The following is a 22,757-nucleotide window of genomic DNA, read 5'->3' on the forward strand; positions in this document are numbered from 1 at the left end:
CCCTCACTTCTGCAGTGCGCTAACAGTTGTCCCTCTCTCCAGGTGCAGGTGTCCCCATTCTTACAGCAGATGTTCATGCCCCTGCTTCATGCCATCTTTGAAGTGCTGCTGCGGCCAGCGGAAGACAATGACCAGTCGGCGGCATTGGAGAAGCAGATGCTGAGGAGGAGTTACTTCGCCTTCCTGCAGACGGTCACTGGCAGTGGGATGAGTGAAGTGATTGCAAATCAAGGTAGGGTGCACACAAGCCTTGCACGGTGTGTTAGATTAGTGTACACTGTGTGAGTGGAAATGGAAGGTTAGTTTATGACCGGTGTGTCTTTTCCTATATTCTTTCATTGCCGTAAGTAGCGCAGTCAGTGGGCAGTGCAAGGACTGGCCTGACAGTGGGGTCTTGTTGGCCAGTCCACCACCCTTAAATTAACAACAGCACCGGCCAGCCACATGAAGGCTTGTCATCCCAGTTACCTGAGAGAGTGAGGCAGGTCAGCATTCAGGAAGGGTTCTTTTAGGCCCTTTCTTAAAAAAGGAGAAGGGGTGAGCTGGGCCCCGTGAATGTCTTGAGCTACTTTTCTGTTGCAGTGATGAGACCAAGCCATGACCAAGACAGCTCACAGAATAAAGATCTTGGTGCTTACTTTGGATTTTCTTGTCAGGAGGCAAAGATGGACCAGTGGGCTTTGCTGACTTTGCTGACCAGAGGCCGAACCCAGGAACATGGAGGGAGCAGGAAGGCGTGGTGCCTCAGCATAGGCATGAGGCAGAGAGTGCAGGCTAACTGGAAACAGTGTGGGCTTCTGATCCTCCAAAGCCCAGTTACCTTTGCCAGCAAGGCCACGCCTCCTCCAGCAAGGCCACGCCTCCTCCGGCAAGGCCACGCCTCCTCCGGCAAGGCCATATTTCTAATCCTTCTGGAACACTGGGTTCACTCACTGGGGACCAAGCATTCAAATATATGAACCTATGGGGGGACATTCTTGTTCAAACAATCACATGGTGCATTTAATTCCAGTATTTAGAAGGCACAGACAGCCAGACATCTGTGATTATGAGACCAGCCTGATCAGCACAGCAAAGTCTTAAAAAAAAAATTCAGAGGAGCAAGCTGTTAAAGGAATCGTGGCTTTTCATTGCTTAGAAATTAAGTGCTCAGTTAGTGAGATACGTGACGAGATTTTATATGCTATGGGTATGTTTTGACTTAACTATATATTTTGTGTTTGAGATTAAAGTGTAGTTTTTTTCTCTTCAGGTGCAGAAAATGTAGAACGGGTGCTGGTTACTGTTATCCAAGGAGCTGTTGAATACCCAGATCCGATTGCACAGAAAACGTGCTTTATCATCCTCTCAAAGCTGGTGGAGCTCTGGGGTGAGGAGAAGGCTCTGCTTTGGTTTCCATGTTCTAGCCAACCCCCACCTCACCCCCCTACCCCCAGTGCTAGGACAGGAACCCAAGGTCTTGTCTAGTCTAGTCAGTGGCCCTGCAGTAGGCAACCCGGCCAACCTGATAATTGCTTTAACCCTTCATTCCCCAACCCATTTCTGATCCCAATAGAAGCAGGAGCTGGGAATTGGTTTTCCCTGACATGGACCGATTGACTTACTTTTTAAGCAAGATGAAACTTTGGATTCTCTTGTCAGGAGGCAAAGATGGACCAGTGGGCTTTGCTGACTTTGTTTATAAGCACATTGTCCCGGCATGTTTCCTGGCACCTTTAAAGCAGACCTTTGACCTGGCAGATGCACAGACAGTATTGGTGAGTGCCTCCCGTTTGCCACGTGTAGACTCACAGATGCTCTGTCGTGACAGGGTTGGTGAGTGCCTCCTGTTTGCCACGTGTAGACTCACAGATGCTCTGTCGTGACAGGGTAGCTTTATTTCAGGGTTGTTTTTATGCATAATTAGTGACTTTCAACAAGTTAATTTTCTATACTGGGGTGGGACTGAGGATGTTACCTGTCTGGCAGGTGCCTTACTCCTCTCCCCTCCCCTCCCTTTTCTTCTCACATTTTTCTGTCTTTCTTTCCTCCTCCTCCCCTCTTCCCTCTTCCTTCAGAAATTTCCCTCTCTTTTTGTCCTCCCTCACTTTGGTTTGTTTTTTCAATATTATTTATTTTATGTATATGAGCATACTGCTGCTACCTCAGACACCAGCAGAGGGCATCAGATCCCATTATAGATGATTGTGAGTCACCATGTGGTTGCTGGGAATTGAACTCAGGACCTCTGGAAGAGCAGACAGTGCTCTAACCGCTGAGCCACCTCTCCAGCCCCCTCACTTTGGTTTCGACACTGGGTTTTGCTCTGCGGACATGACTGGCCGGGATCTCACTGTGCACACCGGGCTGCCTCAGATGTTGGAATGTGTGCTCACCATCATACCTGCTCCTGCCACTGCTCAACAGCGCCCCCTGCCATTGAGGGGCGTGTGACAGGTTCCAGATCTCAGAGCTGTGTGGGAGTTTTCTCGTTTCTCAGTGCTGCATTAGGAGTATAGTTTATATTCCATTTTCAGTCTGATGTCTATGGGAGTTTCGCTTCCATGAATGCTTGTGTGCCATCTGCAAGCCTGGTGTCCTCTGAGGACAGAAAAGGGAGTCAGATTCCACCCATGTCTGTGAGCCACCATGTAGGTGCTGGGAGTCAAGCCCTGTTCTCTGGAAGAGCAGCGATAGATAGTCCTAACCACTGAACCCTCCTCCAGTCCCAGGGTTTGTCTCTGTGTGCCTTGTTTTTTTGCCCACTGATCACGCCCTGCACACACTCAGCCTTCAGTATTTTCCTTGCAGTGTGAAGGCAGGAGGGGGAAGGGGGAGAAGGCTGTTTTGTTTTTTTTTTGATTTTTGGGGGATTTTTTTGGTAATGAAGAACTGTCCATATTAAAATCTGAACTTGTTTTTACAGGCGCTTTCTGAGTGTGCTGTAACTCTGAAAACAATTCATCTCAAACGGGTAAGGCCCTTGAGTGCACCCAATATATGTTTTGGTTGGGTCTGACTCGTGTTCTTAAAAACTCGTAACCAAGGTGACGTCAGCGCTGATTCTTTGGGTGGTTGGGAAGGGCCAAGTGAACTCAGCCCTGACTGTAGCTGTCCTCACTGTGGGTCACAAGAAGATAATTTTCAAGTTCGGCTTCTCCACAGCCACATTTGTCTGTCTTGTTTCTTCTCTGTGTGTGCCTGTGTGAGTACAGGCATATGCATGTGTGTGCGCGCAGGTGAGCAGCTGCCACAACAACTAGGGCAGGGACAGCTGTGACTCAGAAAATAAGCGCATCAAAATAAATCCTCGTTTTCTGGAGCTCAGGGTCAGGAAGCAGTGCATCAGTGGCCTCAGTGTTAACTGAGTGTCTCAGTGGACAGCTAAGACAGCACAGGTGGATTTTGTCTTAAGATGAATGTGGGAACTGAACTCAGGACCTCTGGAAGAGCAGTCAGCGCTCTAACCACTGAGCCATCTCTCCAGCCCATGTGTGTTTCTCCCTTGAGTGGTGGTAATACAGTTGTATAAACGGCAGGCAGGGCATTGGAAATGAGCAGGACAGCAGACTCACAGAAGGGAGACATTCCTCAGCACAGTGCAGGGGCACTTCCCACAGACAACACATTTCCTCAGAGGGGTCAGAAAGTTGAGACCTAGGCCTGTCTAAATAGAGGGCCATGAGTGAAGGCAGAAAGGAGGGAAAGGAATCCTGTGATTGAGGCCCACTCTGATGGTAGACAGGAAACCCAGATGTTAATGCTGGGAGAGGTGCACTGAAGAGCGAGAGGTTGCTTTCTGATTTGTTTTGAGACATGCTTACTCTGTAGCTAGGCCAACTTCACAGCCTCCCAAATGCTAGGCATGGACTGCTGAGTCTGTTTGCTCCTTTACTCTCAGGCTGGAACTACTGAATTACTAACTCCCTTAAACGTTACCAAATGCCGGGCAGGGAAGATGGCTCAGTCCATCCGCTGTGTACTACGGAAGCCCCATATTTAGGTCTTCAGCACCCGGGGAAAAGCCACACGTGGCTTTGGGTATTGTATACTCAGTGCTATAAAGAGGGATAGGTCCCTGGAGTTTACTAAGCCAGGCTGGCCAACTCCAGACTTCAGGAGAGACGCAGTCTGAACAGTAGTGTGCAGAGCAGTGTGTGAAGACAACCATTACCAACCTCCACAGGCTGACCGAATTCAAACATCACATTTACTGCCGTTCCTTTCCTTTTTTTAAAGTGCTGGGTTTGTTTGATTTTTTTTTTTTTTTTTTTTTTTAAAATAGCTGTTCTCTCAGAAATAACATTGCTTAAAAGGAAGTATTTTTCAAAGTGTCCTGGGTTCCTTTGTGGTCACTGGGAACCAGCACAGTTTAGGGTTATTTTTGGTCTTCCCTCTATTCCCCCTGAGGTTTTGCATCCTTCTCCCAGGAAGAGGAATAAACCACAGCTGACTTCATAGGTTTTGCTATGTGCCATATGTACTCTGACGCCACCTGCCTGGCCCTCTCTTCCCGGTCTGCTCATGCGCCCTGCTCCTTGGAGAAGGAAGTCAGTCCTTAGCCTGCTGTCACTCAGAGGCTTCCCTCCATGCCCACACAAGCTGTTCTGTCAGTGGCAGGGTGATAGGAGCACCCTTGTCTGCTGGCCTTCACTGCTCAGGAAGTTGTGGCTTTAGCAGTACTTAGTACGAGTGTTAACAGGTACTGGATACTTAGTGTATATTATATACAGACACTTACATACTTCATCAGATCTTCTAATAACCTATTTTTCCAGACGGAGAACTGGGGGCTTAGAGTGTGTAGTCTGTAATCAAGGCATCTGGCTCCAGCTTTGTTCTGGATCATACTGTACTGCCTTTAAAACATAGATGCATTGTTCTCCAGCATTTTTAATGCCTAGAAAGACAATGGCTCAGTTCTCTTTTCATCTGCAGGGCCCAGAGTGTGTTCAGTATCTTCAACAAGAATATCTGCCCTCCTTACAAGTTGCTCCAGAAATAATTCAGGTATGAGTTTTCCTAAACATGTAAAGGGTTCTTTTTTGCTCATAATTTTATTAAATTAATGTTAGCATATACTTCAAATCTAAATTTCTTTTTCTTTTTTAAAATTATTTTATTTTTCTTTATTTCTTTTTAAAGATTTATTTGTTTATAATATGTAAGTACACTGTAGCTGTTTTCAGATACACCAGAAGAGGGCATCAGATCCCATTACAGATGGTTGTGAGCCACCATGTGGTTGCTGGGAATTGAATTCAGGACCTCTGGAAGAGCAGTCAGCTTTCTTAACCACTGAGTCATCTTTCCAGCCGGAAATCTAAATTTCAGTTCAGGAAAGCCAAGTAGCATTCAGTTTGATTTGCTGAATAGCCTGGAGTCTAAATGCAGAATTTTGTGTGTGTTTGTGTGTGTGTATGTGTGTGTGTGTGTGTGCCCCCGCGAGCGCGCGCGCATCCTTGTAGACCCTAGAGCTCCACCTTGGGTATCATCTCTCAGGAGCGTCCACCTTTTTTTTTTTTGAGACAGGGTCTTACACCAGGGCCTGCAGCTCCCCGTTCAGCTAGACAATGTTCATTTATGCAGGATAACAGACACTGTAAGACCTGCTGCACATGTACTGAACATTACTATGCTTAGCATGTAAAGTGGTTATGATGTAAGTTGTGTTTATTAACCATAACGTGAAAAGATTATCACGGGCTTGGATTAAATGGAGTTTCATGTCTTCCCTTCCTTTGTCACCCAGGAGTTCTGTCAAGCCCTACAGCAGCCGGATGCTAAAGTTTTTAAAAATTACCTAAAGGTAAGTATTTGGGAAATGGTTGTCTCTTTGGTAACCTTTGAGCATAAAGCTTGACTAACTCACTCTAGGATTTCTTTGTTTATGAAGATGTAATTGTAGAAGTTTTTGTGAATCCCCATGAATGAAGTAAGCTCTTGGAAAAGATATTTAAAGTTAGTTGTACTAATTGTCTAATTCCTGAATATATTGGTATGAGAACAGTGTTCAGGCTTTTCTCATTGTTCTATAGTTGTGTGATGTAAGTACATGGGCACTAGAGGACAGGAAGAACCAGGAAGGTTAGAGAACAGCTGTTCACGTTAAGTTGAACAGATCTTAAAGCACAAAAGCCGGGTGTAAATTAGACACTTACATTTTGTTGTGAAACATTTATATTGTTTAGCAGGCAAAGGAGACCTCTAGGATTTGGCCAATGGGGCTGTTTTGTTTTTTTTTTTTTTTTTTAAGCACTCAAAAACCATTAAATTTTATAAATAAGATCAAACAGAACACTCCAGTTGAAGTTGCATCCCAGTTCTCCCTGCAGCTGGAAGACAGAGGCAGGAGGCTGACAAATTAACGGTCACATAGTGAGGCCCTGCCTGAAAGCAGAGAGACTGCTGGGGGCTGCTTTTTATGTGCCAGACACTAGGTGATGCTTTTCCCTGTGCAGGGAGCTCAGTCACAGTGCCAGAACCCAGCACTGCGTCTCATACCTAATACTTCTATAAACAAACTGGAAAGCAAAGCCCACGTACTGAACAGGTTACAAGTGAGTGGCTCCCTGGCTCGGCAAGACACCCACAACTAAATCAAATAGAATTTCAGTGCCATTCGCCTTGTTATCAGCATGAAGGAGGAATCGTCTTCCTAGAAGTGGGACAAGCGTCCCTGGAAATGGCTGAAGCCTTACTTGGTTGTAGCCGTAGGTCCTGGCACACTGCAGGCTTGTGCTCGAGTGTGCGAGCATCACACTGACAGGCTCGGCTCAGTTCAGCGGCAGATTTTGGTATTAGTTCCTTAATGCTTTCCTTATATGAAACTTACAGTCTTTATAAAACACAGCAGTGGAGACTGACTCTAACAACTGAATGTAAAGTTGGAAGTGTTGAGTCTTGTGTGCGGACGTATAAGCTGTGGGGTAACAATCAAGACAGAATCTTCTGTAGATAAAGTCAGTTTAAAAGCAGGTGCTGGTGTTTCACATTTTTTTCAAATCTATTCCTCTGACCGCTATTGCTCATAGCAATATTGTTGCCAAAGGGTGACTAGCATTCTGAAGCCTTGGGATAAAAACTGTCTTGCCTGACAGTGTGCTGTTTTAATGCTTGTCTTTCAGGTGTTCTTCCAGAGAGCAAAGCCCTAAGAACCGGAGCCCCCCGCCCCCCTCGCGATCAGGAAGTCCAGTTCATAATTTATAAAGCAGCAGCTTGTGTGTGCCATTCACACTGTCCTTTAACATTGTTCCCAGCAGACTGCGGTGTATGTGGGATTTTCTGTAAAATGGGTGTAATTTTTCCCTAAAAAACGGTGTGTGACAACAGCAGAAGCCGCCTGCACGCCGGTTTAAATTGTTTATGTAAAAATGCTGTTGTAAGACATAGATTTATCCTAGTTCTTTAATTTTTTTTCCTTATATGAAACTTTAAAGTCTTTATAAAACACAGCAGTGGAGACTGACTCTAACAACAGAATGTAAAGTTGGAAGTGTTGAGTCTTATATGTGGACGTATAAGCTGTGGGGTAACAATCAAGAGGAATCTCTGTAGATAGCCGTTACACCTCTTCAGACCCTTTAAATGCCAGTGTGTATTCTACAAGAGAATGCGTTCCTAATTAAGTCAGTTTAAAAGCAGGTGCTGGTGTTACACATTTTTTATAAAAAATAAATTTTACATAGTGAACTATACCAAGTCTTTTCCGGAATTATTACCAAGAGCCTCTTTTGCCCATCTTAGTCACTCTCCGATTCCCCACCTGACTACTTGCAGTTGTGAACATGGGGCCCTGTCTCACAGGCGAGGCCCCAGAGGTCACTCACGGCTTAGGTCTGCTAAGTCTTTTTTAAATGCACTAGAAACCAGCTCTGTCAGTCTATGGTAGGATCATAAAGCCCAGTGTTTTTCTATGATACCAGATGTCCTCAGAGCACAGTACACTTGGATTTTTGTTTGTTTGGGTTTTTTTTTTTTTTTTTTTTTTTTTGCCTTGAGACTGGGTCTCACTGTATAGAACAACCTGCCCCCCAGCTGCAGGAATTAAAGCCAAGAAGCACTAGGTCTGACCTCCTATGCTGATGTTATAGTCAGTTATTACTTAATCACTACATGTACTGCTTTGTGCAACAGGAAGAAGCTGGAAGAGACGCAGTGGTGCTGGCAGGGGTCTTGGGAAAGACAGGCAGTGTCCAGCAACACAGCCTCTGTATTGTAAACGCCCAGTGAAGGCTGGTGTCCAACCCAAGCACTGTATAAAAGCAGAGGAACGGAAAGGGAAAGAACCAGAAGTTACGGCTTTGTAGTGAATCTGAGGTCAGCCTGGGCTGCATGAGAGTCTGTCTAAACATGCAATCTGTAAAAACCTGAGATCTGTTGCAGAGGGTATATTACTTAGTGGTAGGGGGCTCGCTCGAGGACCCAAGTTCCATCCCTAGCACCACAGAACGGGGACAGGGACATGAGACGTCAGGAGAGATTAGTCTTTTTCTCCTTTGGCTGTGTGTTGTCCAGGGATATACGTTCCCTAAAACCTTTTTAAAGTGTGTTTGTGTGTGAACATATGTGGGGGAGGGGGGAATAAGAACCTTATTTGAAAGAGGGTCTTCTACCCAATGCTTCGGCCAGGCCCCAGTCCCAGGTTGCAGGAGTTGACTGCCACCAGGTTTGATGTGGGATCCGAATTCAGGCCCCCGTCTTGTTCACTGAGCACTTTGCCTGCTTGAGCCCCATCTCCCTCTCCCTAGATTTTATCCTAAATTGTGCACATGAGCCTTTTTCGGGTTTTAACGCCACAAGAAGTACCATTTTCCTCACATTATAAAATAAAAGCAGTGAAGGAAATTGACCGCTAAGAATCTATTTCATCTACTGAATGATGGGAATGTGAAGTATATATAGTACTTCTATAAATAATGATTTTTTTAAAAATAGGTAAGTGGGCCATGATTGGTGGCTTCTGCTTGTAGGTGCAGCATTCAGAGGGAGCCAAGGCCAGTCTGAGCTACAGTGAGACTTGGTTTCAAGAACAAGACAAACCAAACTGGGTGTTGTCTTTGCTAGGCTCCGGTGTGCATCTGTGGGCCGCAGTGAGACTGTACGAGATGCTGTTTGTGCGTAGCGGAGCACAGTAGCTAAGAGCTTGTATGACATGGACTCTGGATCCAGATCAAGTAGTTTCAAACACCACTTAATACCAGTAACTGAGTTTAGGACCTTGAGCAAGTTAAATTACTTCTTCCTTGGTTTCTCCGTCAGAAACGGGGGACAGGGAGGGGGGGGACAATGGTAGCTACCTCATAACTTGTTAAGAATCCAATGAATTAAAACGCAGGTCTCAGTATTAGCTTGTATTTCTGTATTGAGTCCATACATGGCTCTTTAAAGCCCTACAGTGGGTTCATGTGTGTTTAGACCTGAGAAATCAGGACATGAAAACCAGTGTATAAATAAGAAACTTCATGTTAATGTAATCGTGTCCAACAATCCTCATCTTCATTCCTTGAGATTACCCAAGTATCATGATCAAGAAACCATTCTGTCATTGAGTACCTTATTTTTAAAAACAGGCACCTAAATAATTATCTCGTAATCATTTGTTACAGGTGAGAAAACAGGCAAAAGACGGAGGGTTTTATGGTGCCTGAGTTAGTCCTGTGCCTAACTGGTTGTTTCAGTCTACATGCTTGCTAATGCTTTCACAAGTGGCTTGACATTTTTAGAATGTACTATGTGGTATTTTAATGTGTATCACTTCTGTGGTAAACATGTGAAGTCCTTTGGCTTAGTCATATTTCCTCCATAACTTCTGAGCTGTGGGTTTTTCTGTTGGGAGAAACTTGGATGGGCCTGTCATGTCATCAGAATTGAAATAGATTTTATTGTAAGCAGAAAGTGCATTTGCTGTTAGAATGGTTTCATTGCCTAAACTGTTTAAAATTCTAATAAAATAACTTTCTAAGAACTCGTTGGATTGGTCTTCTTAAAATCTTCCTTGTGAGTCTGATAGAAACAGGTCAGGAGTGGACAGAGATGCAGCTTCAGCCCCTTTTCTGTTTCAGTCAAAGCCTCTGCCCTTAGCCACTCAACAGATCCTGTCCTCTGGATAGATCTGCTCGCCCTCTGTCCGCTGGAGTTGGCCTTAGGTGGAAAGGGGGTTTTGGTATGGTGCTTCCGTGGAAGCAACTCCTTTGTAAGGAATACATGCTTGAACAGGACCTGATCATAGTACTAGTTTAGCTAAGTTGTCAAGTTCCATGCTTAAAGTCTCCAGTATTACCATTTTCAAAAACAGAGAGGGACTTAAGATCACGGATGTCACGAACGGATACTTGCTTCGCGCAAGCAGCCAAGCGACGTTAAAACACGAGCGCACCTCATCTCCTACTCTGCGAAAGCGATCAGCGGCCAGCCCTCTGCCCACCTGTGGCCGTGGACGTCGCCACCGTGCCGCACTCGGGCGGCCGAGCTCACTTTAGCTCCGCCCGTCCGCGCCGGGAGACTGCAGCCCGGGCGAGCTCGGCCGCCGCGGAGTGCGCAGGCGCGCCCCGCCGTCGGTCACGTGCTCCGCGGCCCGGGCTGGCGAAGCCGGAAGTAGCCTGGGGCGCGAGAAGGCCCGGGAGCCGCGGGCTGTGCGCGGCGGACGCTCGCTGGGTAAGAGGGGCGGGCGGAGGCCGGTGGGGGCGGACGGGGACGGAGGGGGCGGGCGGGGGCGCGCCCGGAGGGGTCGGAGTGGGGACGTGCTGAGTCAGCGCGGGGCCCGGGAGCCCGGCACCCTCGCGCTCGCCCGGGATGGGCCCGAGCAGAAGGGCTGCCCTGTCCCGAGTTGACTCACCGCTCCCACCCTTGGCCCTGCGGCCACCACCGGCAGTCTTTAAATGGACAGGCGTTCCCAAGGGTGGACTCACCCGAGGATCCCGGCAGGAGACGTTTTTAATGCACACAGCGAAATGCAAACCCCCCATGTCTTCCCGTTCCCCTCTGACCTGCTGGATTTATTTCCCTGACCCATTTCCCTGGTGTTTTCTGTCAGTCGTCCCAAGACAGATTCTCCCCGAGAACTGTCAAATACATACTCAAAGCCTGACCTTTCCTATTCTGGGACCTCTGTTATCTGTCGGAAAGGGTGACATAGAGGTAGAGTTTGGAAATCCTGGAACTTTTTGTTCGTACACCATGTCACCAAACCTGTTTTATCCTTCGTAACTTTCGTTTTAAACAATTAAAGGAAGTAGACTGCCTACAGAATCACCAGTAACTTACTTGTTGAATGCCAGATAATACGCTTGTCAGGATTTGGGGAGATTTACATAGGACGCATCCGGTGGGTGTGCTGAGTCATGTTTTAGTCCTGAGGGGGTTCCTGGAAAAAAAGTTTCAAATCATTACTATTGTGGACCCATCTTTTTATACTGGTATATAGTGAGCTTACCTTATGTATCTTAGCTGATAAGTGTGTTTTCAATTACCCCTATATGAGTACTTGATGATATTGTCCTTTATGGTTATTTAACAGCAATGCAGCATCCGTTTGGGACGGATTTCCATTAGATATTTGGGTTTATCAGCCCTTGAATGAAACAGTAAGTAGTAAGTGCATTAATTGTTTGTGAAAAGGGGAGGGTCGTTTATTGCTTACTTCAAATAGACAGATTCCTTATCTAAATTACATAGGTGATAAAATTCTAAGTATAACTAGTTTGTGAGAGATTGGTGAAACTTGGACTCTTGGCCATTTCCCATGATCCTAACTATCCTTGGAAGATCAGAGTTCTAACTAGCTGAACATGGACTGTAAGCTTGTGCTCTGACCTTACAGCAGGCTTAAGGAGTGGATGTGTCTGGAGTTTGTGCCGACAGCCGCACGGCTGTCCTGTGTTAAACGGCAGGTCTGCAGTTGGTGCACCTTAGGGTTTGGTAATATGCACTTGGTGAGTGTATACCCTGACCATTGAGAAATTGGAGAAATGGCTGCTTTTTGGTGGTTTTTTACATTTTATTTAGTGTGTGTTTGTGTGTACATGTGTGTAGGCTCCTGTATGCTGTGGCATGGGTTCCAGGGACTGAACTTGGGTTGTCAGGTTTGGCAGCAAGCTCCTTTGCTGACTGAGTCATTTCACTGGCTCATGAAACTATCCTTAAACAGGATCAAAAGAGTTACTGGCTTTTCAGGAATAGAAACTTTACCTCTGGGGCTGAAGAGATGGCTCAGTGGTTAAGAGCACCGATTGCTTTTCCAGAGGTCCTGAGTTCAATTCCCAGCAACCACATGGTGGCTTACAACCATCTGTAATGAATCTGATGCCCTCTTCTGGTGTGTCTGAAGACAGATACAGAATTCATATACATAAAATAAATAAATAAATCTTTTAAAAGAAGAGAAACTTCAGTACTTTCAGTTGCAGTTTCTCCGTAGGTGAAAATTTGCCTTCTGGGACGGTCATGTAGTGATAATTGTTTCTCTGCTTTTCTAATTTCTTTCATTTGTCTCCCAGCACGTGAGAGACAAAGGCAGGAAGATTGCAGGTTCAAGTCCAACTTGGGCTACAAAGAGACTCGGGGACAAAAAGAAAAAATTTTTAAATCAGTAATTAATCTTTCAAAGCAGTTGAAGGAGATAAATAATATTGTTTTAATTGGCAGAGACAGTATTAGATGATAAAGGGATGTTTAAAGCCTAACCTGGGGGACAGCAGTGGCTAAGAACACTCACTGCTCTCCCAGAGTGTGGGCTTGCGCTCCCCAGCACCCACAGCAAATGGGTTGCAACTGCTTGTAATTCCAGCTCCCGGGGATCCAACTCACATCCGGCCTCACAAGTACAGAGTCCTGTGCTCATTCCAATCTTTGTAATTAAAAAGCCAGATATGTCTGTAATACATCATTCTGGAGGCTAAGACATGACTAGTCTGGGTTCTATGGTAGTTGAAAGCCAGGCTGGGAAATATGGTAAAATACTATCTTCAAAGTATCACAAACATGATGGAATGCATGTGGTTTACGGTTGCACTGTTGCTGTTGTATTGTTGGGAACACACTGTTTACTGCTGATGCACTTCAGCCTAGCAGTGAGTGCTGGGTGGTCCTACTTCAGGTTAACCGTGGCTGACATTTCTTTTTTGGCTGTGTTATTGCCTTAACAGCGTACATGCAGATCTCTTCTTCCCCCTTATCGTGAGGAGTAGTGCCTGACCAAGCCGAGATGCAGAGCACTTCCAACCATCTGTGGCTTTTGTCTGATATCCTAGGCCAGGGGGCCACTGCAAATGTCTTCCGAGGAAGGCATAAGGTAGGTACGGCGCTGTCTGTCATACTCTCGGCCTGGTACTGTCTTCTGACAAGCACTTTAAAGTCTAAAGAAAAGGGCTTTTGTGGGTTTGTGATTAAGATTTAGCTTGTATTGGGGGCAGTGAACATACCTACCTAGTGGTGCTAGTTTCTGAGTTTACAGAATGGAAAAGCTGGAAGAGGTTGAAAAGTGTTTTTTGCCTTCCTCATGTGATGTGCAATGGAGGGAGGCATAGTGGACAGGCAGATGCACAGTTAAAGGACCCACAGGTGATTGGCACCATCCAGGTAGCTGTGTCCTAGTACGTGGCAGTCTGCGGCTGGTCGAAGTGGAACGGGGTCAAAGGGTTGCTTCTGGCATGTCAAGAACCTACAGGATTCTGGTGAACTCTGTAGTGAAGGATGAAAGCAAAGATGACTGGACGAGCCAGACAGTGATGCCACACACCTACACCGTCAATCCCAGCACTCAGGAGGCAGAGGCAGACAGGTCTCTACAAAGTACGAGTTTCAGAACAGCAAGGATCACACAGAAGAACCCTATCGTTTAAAAAAAAAAAGTGCCATGACTAGAAAAATTTTAAATGAAGAAATCAGAGATAAACGTGAAGAAAGTTGGAAAAGAGATAGAGTAGGAATCCCTTTTTCCAGGTAGAATACTAGCTTTTTCCCAGCACTATGAATGTTTTAGGGTAAGTTTTATTTGGAGCCCTGTAATTCTTACTTTCAGACACAGGAACACTGAACACTTTACTGGCAGGGTGGAGGGAAGGCTCTCTTCTGCTTTCCCGTAACTGAGATGTCACTGAGACAGCACGCATGGGTGAGGGGCTCTTCCCTCTGGAGAGAGATTGTCATCATAAAGAATGAATCATAAATGTCACATGCAACTTCTAGCCATTTCCTCTCAGCTCTGGAACTGCCCTCAGGCTCAGGAGACTTTTTTACGTTCACTTCCACTATTCTTGGGTATTTCTGTGCTAGAAATTGCTATTTGTTTGTTTTGTGCCAAGAAAAGAACAACAGAATTTAGTGTTGAAACACATCTGACCTTCTGTCTTCCTTTGTTCCAAATTGCCATTATGGCTACTTAGTGTGTGTCAGGCACTCTGGGGCCTGGAGCTGTCACATATAACTAATAAGTTACATGACAGGTTTGATTTTGTATCAAGGAGGCATTAGGAAGAATGTAAATTGGAAACAAAATGACAGTCAGTAGTGATAACTGGGCTGAAGTGTCTTTAAAATGATGGCATTACTGGGTAATTTGTTTTCAGCTCTTTTTTCCTGCTGAGCTACTCAGTATCCTGCATGTAAGTGCCTGAGTAGACATGGTGGGTCTTCTGAAATGCTCAGTGAATGAAAGGATAAATGGATGGGAAGGTCTTGATGATAGCAATGTCTACTCAAGTCGGCCACAATGCTCTGTACCTGGGTCGTATTACAGAAGGTCGTATGCTTTCCTGCGACCCTCAGAACACCATTGGACACACAGTGCACAGACATACATGTGGGCAAGATACCCGTGCACACAAAATACATATGATAATAAAAAGTACAAACAAATCTTCTTCCCTTTAGTTTAAAAAGGGTTTTTTGAGCATGATATTTAACATGGCTTAGAACGTCATGTTCATAAATATACTGCCATTCAAGATATATTGCTTGTTTAATCTTTAAGACTTTTATTTATTGATATGTGATGTATATGTACAGACATGCTGCCACGGTCGGGGGACTTTCAAGAGTCGGTTCTCTGCTGTTGGTTCTGGGTCTTGAACTCCCATTTAGAGATAGGGGTCTTTATCAAGCATGTAGGGCAGGTGCCTATCCCCTGAGCCGTCTGGCTATGCTCCTCAACTGAGTCCTTCTAAAGTTGCCATGAACTACTGTTGAGTGGGATGGAGCACGTGGGTGAGGCAGCCGAGGTAAATGTGAAGAGACCTGTGTGAAGGTTTGCTGATCATGCAGATCTTTACATGTAAGTCATGTAACTTTGACTTGTGACAGGTGACTACAGGTGTTATCTCACAGGTGTGGTAACTACAAACCTTTCCAGAACGAAGACCCTGATTACCCTGGGTGTCTCCACACAATGTTCTGTTCAAACTGCTCCCTCCTCTGTCTGAGGCCTCCTGTTTGAGGGATGAGATGGCTTAGTGTTACCAAGAGTAACAACCTAAATTTAATCCTCAAATCATACATGGTAGAAAGAGAAAAGTGACTATTACATACTACCCTCTGACCTCTACCCATGTGCCCACATACATAACCATGTAGTAAAATAAATAAATGTAACAAAAAGATTTTTAGGAAAAGCATTTATGTTAGGCTGAGTTTGAGACAGTTATAAAGAAATAGACATTTCTTTGTATTTGGTGTGACTTGGGCAGTGGGGCTCATCTGAGATGGGGTCTTCAGATACTAAGATTGAGAGGCAGATTATCACAATAGTAGAGAGAGGAGGAAGGTGACTGACTCTGAAAGGTGAGGCACAGTACAAGGGAGAGGGTCTCAGGGTCCAAGAACTGGCTCTGCGGAAAGTCACCTGAGAAACGGGAGACTAAGGCTGAGTGCAAACCTTGAGGGGAAGCTTGCTGGTCCCAGGGATTGGAAGGAAGTGGGTGAGCCTGGAAGAGCTTAGAGAGAGGTGGAGTTTGCCGTGCTAAAAAGCCACAGTTGTGTACTGTGATACAGCGTGTGATCTGCTCGGTCCACTGTGACTTGTAGTGGCATGATCTAACCAGGAAGTCCACTCTGACCTGGATTCTCAGAGTCCTTCTTACAGACACACACACATTAGCACAGCTAGTGAGAAAAAAATGACAAAAATTGGACTGTGTTACTTTGATAACATTGATAAAAATGTTTGTAGGTGGAATATGGTTTTTCCCTCCCTTTGTTCGTATTTGTGAATGTTTGGTTCTGAGAAATCCTTGGAGTTTTAGTTTCAGTTTCTTCTCCAGAAGAGCTTCCCTTTTGACATTAGAGCTGCTTACCTTCTGCGTCCTGTATGTCTGTCTTTGCCACTAGTGTTTCTATTTGTAAGTTCTGCTTGTAGTGTAAGAGATGGTGGCCTTTGGGAAATCCATTTTTACCTTTGGTAGGTCTGGGAGCTCGGTCAAAGGATTAATACACTTGTTCTGAGGTTGTGTGTGGGTGCTAAGAGATACAGTTGGTCTGAGAGTGCATTGTGCTGAGAGGGTACACTTGGTCTGAGGGGGTGTGTGTGCTGAGAGGGTACAAGTTGCCAGTACACCATCACTGACTCCTCCTTCTCATTGTCTTTTAGAAAACTGGTGATCTCTATGCTGTCAAAGTATTTAATAACATAAGCTTCCTTCGCCCAGTGGATGTTCAAATGAGAGAATTTGAAGTGTTAAAAAAACTCAATCACAAAAACATTGTCAAATTATTTGCTATTGAAGAAGAGGTGAGTACTCAGGGTTGCCCTGTGTTTTGGTGGGTCCTCGGAAGACAGGACCTAGCAAAGAGGTTACAGACACCATAGGGTTTATGGCTCCTGTAGCCAAGTGTTCTATTCACAGCATTTCTCTAATGGATAGAGAATAGAAACAAAGTGTCAGTTTAGTTCACTGTAGCCAGGCATCTTTAATCCCAGCACCTGTGACACAGAGGCAGGTGACCTCTGAGTTCCAGGACTGCCAGGGCTATGCAGAGAGACCCTGTCTCAAAAAACAAAATACAACAACAAAAAAAATCAGTTACGTGTATTATTGATGCAAAAATGGAAAAGAAAACTAACTGAAGTAAAATTCACATAATTATAGAAAGAACGGGGGCTGGAGAATGTTCAGTACTGAAGAGAACTTGCTGCTCTTCCAGAGGACTGGGTTCAGTTCCTGCACCAGGCCTTCCAAAGCGGCTAACAACCCCAGCTTCAGGAGGGACAGATACACATACATGTAAATAAATAATAAAGTATTTTACAACAAAACAAAAAGACAGTGATAGAAAACTGTGAATGAGTAAAACTCATAGTAACTTAGAGATTAAAAATCTCAATTATAAAAGTATTAATTTTAGGGGAAATGGCAAAAATTAAGTGTACCATTAGGAAAACTATTCTAGAAATAATGAAGTAGAGATCTTGTTGTTAGATGTGGCTATTCAGTAAAGATCTTCTCTTAAAATAGTATCGTATGCTCCTCACCCTGGTGACCTCATTCTTAATGACTATTTCTTAGGGTTGATTAAGTATAAATTATAGTTTCAAGTATTAAAATGTGAATTGGTACCTTCATAGTAACGACGCTTGAAAAGATAAGAGAATGTATGGTGGTTAGTTATCCTAATGTAGCCAAACTCAAGAGCCTAGCCTTGCAGCCAGGCATGGTGGTACATGTCTGTAATCCCAGATCTCGGGCCACTGAGTCAGAATTGCTGCAGAGGTCAGAGCAGCCTCAACTACAGAGGAGAACCGACAAAAGCCAGAGACTCCTTCCCGATCGCCAAAACTATGGATGACACTAGCAGCTAAGGAATTAGCATGCATAAAGCAGAGTCTACAAAATTGCCCTCAATTTAGACACCAGCCCCTGGTACAGGTGTCTCCAAAGTGACTCTTCCTACAGACCAGGAGTATCAGGACTTCCTAGGACAGTCTCGATTTGATGATATGTTAGAATGTTAGGGAGCTGAGGAACTCAGGAAAGTGCTGTACTTTTTATTGTAGGATAGCACAAAGATTCAAATCACAACAGCCAGAGGGACAGACACAAGTAGGGAGACTATGAGCCAGTCCAGACATGAACTTGTTACCCTCTGCGTTGATGTAGAAAGCTAACCCGAAATGTTTTTGTAGGGCTCCATCATCTTATGGCTACATGGCCGACCTTTGGTGTCTACTTTTCCCAATGCAGAATACATGTGCTGTGTCTTAAAACCTCCATAAAATCACATTGCTAGCTGAGTATAGTGTATGTTTTTAGAGTGCAAGCACTTAGGAGAACGAGACAGGAAAATCAGGGGTTCAAGGCCAGCCTGGACTATGTAATGAGAAATGTCTCAAAATTTTTTGATAAGACTGACATGAGGGCTCAAACCTGTAAATATTAACACTGAAGAAGCTGAGGCAGGGGCTGAAGCTGGTCGTTTGAGGCTGGTAGCCACCCATTGTCTAAAGCCCCAGATCATAAAACCTCTTTCAAACAGGTCTCAAGAGACCACAATCATTTTCAAAATGGAAAGCTAGGTGGTCGTGGGGACAGGCTTTTACTCCTGCACTCAGGAGGCAGAGGCTAATGGTTCTCTGAGTTTAAGGCCAGCCTGAACTACACAGTTCAGACTAGCCTGGGCTACACAGTGGAACTCTCAGAAAAGGAAGGAAGTCAATCAACATGTAAGTTAATTCTTGGCCACAAGGAGTCATGCAACAATAAAGAGGACTCATCTGGGAACATACTTAAAGAACTTTTCATGAGAAAATTAGGGAGCTGGAGAAATGTTTCACAGGGCTGTTCTTGTGGAGTACCAAGTTTGATTCCCAGCACCCATGTGGCAGCTCACAACTATCTCTAACTCTAGTTCCTTTACCCTCTTCTGACTGTGGAGACATCAGACACAGACATATATTCAGGCAAAACACTAATACATAAAATTGACAAAAAAAGAAAATGAGAATTGAAGAAAGCTCTAAATGTAGCATGGCCCTGATTACAGCGCTGCGTGTCTGGGATATGCTTTGTCTTGGAAGGAAAAGAAGGAGAGGAATCATTATTCTGTGATGGTGGGATTATATGTATTTCCCCATGTTCCAGTCATCAGCACGTATTATACAAAACAGGTTTTTCTTTGTTTTATATTATTTCTCTTCTATGACTACTGAGCAAAGAAAATAAAATGGGAGTATTTTGGGGCTGGGTTAAACTTTTTTTTAACGTATCAAAAGTCAAAAATTAATACTAGATTTTTACATTACAAATTGAAGGCTTCTGAAATTAGTTTATATCACATGACCACTATATGTTATGTAGTTTGAGGAGGTTTCTTTTTCCTTATAAAGCTTATATTGATGGAACATTTTGATTAGTTGAGAAGAAAATGAACAAACTAGACCTCTCGACTGTAGATGGTTTCTTATTTTCCTCACATTTGGTGTTTATTTTGAGCTGTGTGTATATATGTGCATGTTACTGGTGCAGGTATCCTTGCAAACCAGAAGAGGCCATCGAATCCTCTGTAGTCGACATTGCAGGCAGTTGTGAGCTGCCTGACATGGTGATAGGAACTCAGCTCCAACCCCCTGGACGAGCAGTACACTCTCAGCACTGAGCATCTCCCCAGCCCTCACTGCTGTTGAAGGCTAGGACTCTGTTCCTTGAAGTAAAGTACTTCTTGTAAGAAGGAGATTTGTCCTAAATATGTGTCATACCAAAATAATAATAATAATAATAATAATAATAATAATAACCTAAACTAAATGATTTGAACAACACTGCCCCCATGATCTTGTGGTCGAGATTTGCTAGTTTTCACTGACTTTCCTTCCACATAAACTGAATTTAGTGTATAAGTGATATAATTCATGTTTTGTTTATATGTGTTTGCTCACGTGTGTTCTAGTGCCTGGGGAGAACAAGACAGTGATGGAGCCCCTAGAGTTGAGGTTGTGTGAGCCACCCCGTGTGGTGCTGGGATTGTGTGAGCCACCCCATGTGGTGCTGGGGTTGTGTGACCCACCCTGTGTGGTGGTGGGGTTGAGTGACCCACCCTGTATGGTGCTAGGGTTGTGTGAGCCACCCTGTGTGGTGCTGGGGTTGTGTGACCCACCCTGTGTGGTGCTGGGGTTGTGTGACCCACCCTGTGTGGTGGTGGGGTTGTGTGACCCACCCTGTGTGGTGGTGGGGTTGAGTGAGCCACCCCGTGTGGTGCTGGGATTGTGTGACCCACCCTGTATGGTGCTGGGATTGTGTAACCCACCCTCTGTGGTGGTGGGGTTGAGTGAGCCACCCTGTGTAGTGCTGGGATTGTGTGACCCACCCTGTATGGTGCTAGGGTTGTGTGAGCCACCCTGTGTGGTGCTGACACCTGAGCTCAGGTCCTCTGGAAGAGCAGCCAGTGCTCATAACTGCTGAGCTACGTACCTCTCCAGCCCCTCAACTTTATTTAATAGAAGTTTGGAAGCCATTATTACAAAAATGTAGCATTTTCTCAGTCTCAGTGAAAAGGTTCATTGTAACTTTGTCATTGTAGTATGTCCTGCACTTGAATATGGTCAGGTGGGCAAGTCCTGCCAGGAATCAGCTTTGGTCTTGTCGGGTTTCCTATTGATTCTCAGTTAGTGACCTTTTTCTTTTTTCCAGACAACAACAAGACATAAAGTACTTATTATGGAATTTTGTCCCTGTGGGAGTTTATATACTGTATTAGAGGAGCCATCCAATGCCTATGGACTTCCAGAATCAGAATTTTTAATTGTTTTACGAGATGTGGGTATGTTTATATGGTTTTCTATATATGTTTGCTTATATGGTTTTATACATATATTATTTAAAGACACAGAATGAAAAAATAATTCCCTACATTCAAAACAAAAAACTTTTGTTCAATGTTTTCTTAGAAACCACACTAAAAGCACAAGGGGCTAAAAGAAAAATTAGATAAATTAGGCTTTATCGGCATTAAATACTTCAGGGCTAGAGACAGAGATAAGCAGTTGAAAGCACCAGCTGCTCTCCCAGAGGACCCACTTCGAGTTTCCAACAACCACAGGGTAGCTCACAGCCACCCATACTTCAGTACTGGGAAGCCAGTGCTCTTGTCTGGCCTCCACAGGTACTAGGCGTTTAGTGTACAGATATTTATGCAGGCATAAATACATAAAATTAACAAAATTGTAAAACCACAACTTATTTGAGATGATAACTGAAAAGAGCCCATAGATCAAAAAGTGCTTGCAAATTACACATAATCAGATGCCCTGTTCAAAGGACAGTTTTAGAATTTGTCAAAAGAATTACAGCCAGGTACCCGACAATATGAACAATACTCTGTCACTGATCCCTGAGGCAGTTCTAATGAACAGCCACTCCCTACCATGAAGATGGGCAGGTGAAAACCACAAGGGTAGAGAAGTGGCTCTGCCGTGCATTGCTGTAGAGTGGGGCAGTAATATAATAGAAAATAGTCAGCAGTTACAGAAGACTACATATAAAATACTGTGTGCTGTGGCAATTCTGACAGGCATACCCAAAATATTAAAAACACATCCACATAAAATTGTATATATCTCTGTCCACTGAAGCACTATTCATGATAGCCAAAATAGTAATAATAATAATAAAATAAAATCAGGACAGCTCAAATATCAACTGACAAATAGATTAAGATATTTATTATCCATATAATGGAATATTATTCATTCATGGAAGAAATGCAGCCACATGACATAAGGCAAGTCCATATTTCCAGCAGTTGGAAGGCAGAGGCAGAGAGTTGTGGTTTGGTTTTTGTTGCTGTGTTAAACACCATGACCAAGAGCACTGGGGGGTGAAGGGAGGCTTGGCCTCCTGATCACAGGCCTCACTGAGGGAAGCACAGCAGGGACTGAGACTGGAGGAACACTCCTGATCTCAAGATGTGCTCTCCCTCAGGCTCCTTTCAGTTACTTCTATAGCTCCCAGGGCGGCACTGCCACGGTGGACTCGGCCCTTCCACATCACTCAGTAATGTTAAAGATACCACAGACATGGCTAACGGTCAGTCTGATGGAGGCCTGTACCGACTGAGGTTCCCTCTTCCCACTACACACATACATATCAAAAATAAATATATTCCTTAATTGAAAAGTAAAAAATGAATTCTTGACACACACTAAAATGAGGGTGAATGGTAAAAGAACAGAAAATGAAAGAAGCAGGAGACGGAAGAGCAGTCTCACAGTCCCAGCCACAGGAAGTGCAGACAGCAGACTGCAGAGTCTGACAGCGCCTAGTGCTGTCCAGCCAGACCAGGGGCAGACAGTGTTCATTTGGAGTGTGAGAACAGTGTTGTGCTGTTAATAGTGACTGTTGTTCAACTCAATTAAAAATTATTAAACGGCACACTTAAAATGGATGGCAAGATGTTTGTGTGTTTCAGTAAACTTACTATTTTTAAAAGACAACTCTTCTTGGAGAGAAATGAGTCAAATGTCTGAGGAGGCGAAGCTGGTGGTGCGCCTTTGATCTCGGCTGATGCCCTGCCCGTCAGCCCCACAGCCCAGCTGCAACAGTGCCAGTGCCTTGGCCTTGAGAGCAGGGCACAGACTGCCTAGAAACACATTGTCATGGTCACACTGTGCGCCTTGGGAAATACATTGTTATGGTTACACTGTGTGTCCTTTTGCTACTCATTAGTTACTGTTTTCTATGTTGAAGACAGTTTGTTTCTTGTGACTTCCCCCCCCCCCCAAAAGTAAAGTAAATGTAAAACAAGAGCTGGGCATAGTGGCACTCGGCTTTAATCCCAGTGCTCGAGAGGCAGAG

At 44.6% G+C, this 22,757-nt stretch overlaps 2 protein-coding genes across 3 annotated transcripts in view; both read left to right on the forward strand.

Moving 5' to 3' along the window:
* Window positions 1–9,921, forward strand: part of XPOT (exportin for tRNA) — a 30,269-nt gene extending 20,348 nt beyond the window's left edge. Inside the window, exons 18-24 of the mRNA XM_080934953.1 lie at window positions 43–232; window positions 1,253–1,369; window positions 1,642–1,757; window positions 2,906–2,953; window positions 4,918–4,989; window positions 5,732–5,788; window positions 7,107–9,921. Coding sequence (XP_080791079.1) covers window positions 43–232; window positions 1,253–1,369; window positions 1,642–1,757; window positions 2,906–2,953; window positions 4,918–4,989; window positions 5,732–5,788; window positions 7,107–7,133 — 627 coding nt within the window. The 3' untranslated portion in view covers window positions 7,134–9,921. The remainder of the gene's footprint in view (window positions 1–42; window positions 233–1,252; window positions 1,370–1,641; window positions 1,758–2,905; window positions 2,954–4,917; window positions 4,990–5,731; window positions 5,789–7,106) is intronic.
* Window positions 9,922–10,570: 649 nt separating this feature from the next.
* The window catches only part of TBK1 (TANK binding kinase 1), a 33,230-nt gene continuing 21,043 nt past the window's right edge, over window positions 10,571–22,757 (forward strand). The window contains exons 1-5 of one of the 2 annotated variants that reach the window (XM_080935528.1): window positions 10,579–10,635; window positions 11,498–11,564; window positions 13,125–13,270; window positions 16,562–16,702; window positions 20,595–20,724. In XM_080935528.1, coding sequence (XP_080791654.1) covers window positions 13,184–13,270; window positions 16,562–16,702; window positions 20,595–20,724 — 358 coding nt within the window. In that variant the 5' untranslated portion in view covers window positions 10,579–10,635; window positions 11,498–11,564; window positions 13,125–13,183. Of the gene's footprint in view, window positions 10,636–11,497; window positions 11,565–13,124; window positions 13,271–16,561; window positions 16,703–20,594; window positions 20,725–22,757 lie in introns of both variants that reach the window. The other variant, XM_080935527.1, reaches the window with a different exon arrangement.

Source organism: Micromys minutus, assembly GCF_963924665.1.
Source record: "Micromys minutus genome assembly, chromosome: 22".
NCBI lineage: Eukaryota > Metazoa > Chordata > Mammalia > Rodentia > Muridae > Micromys > Micromys minutus.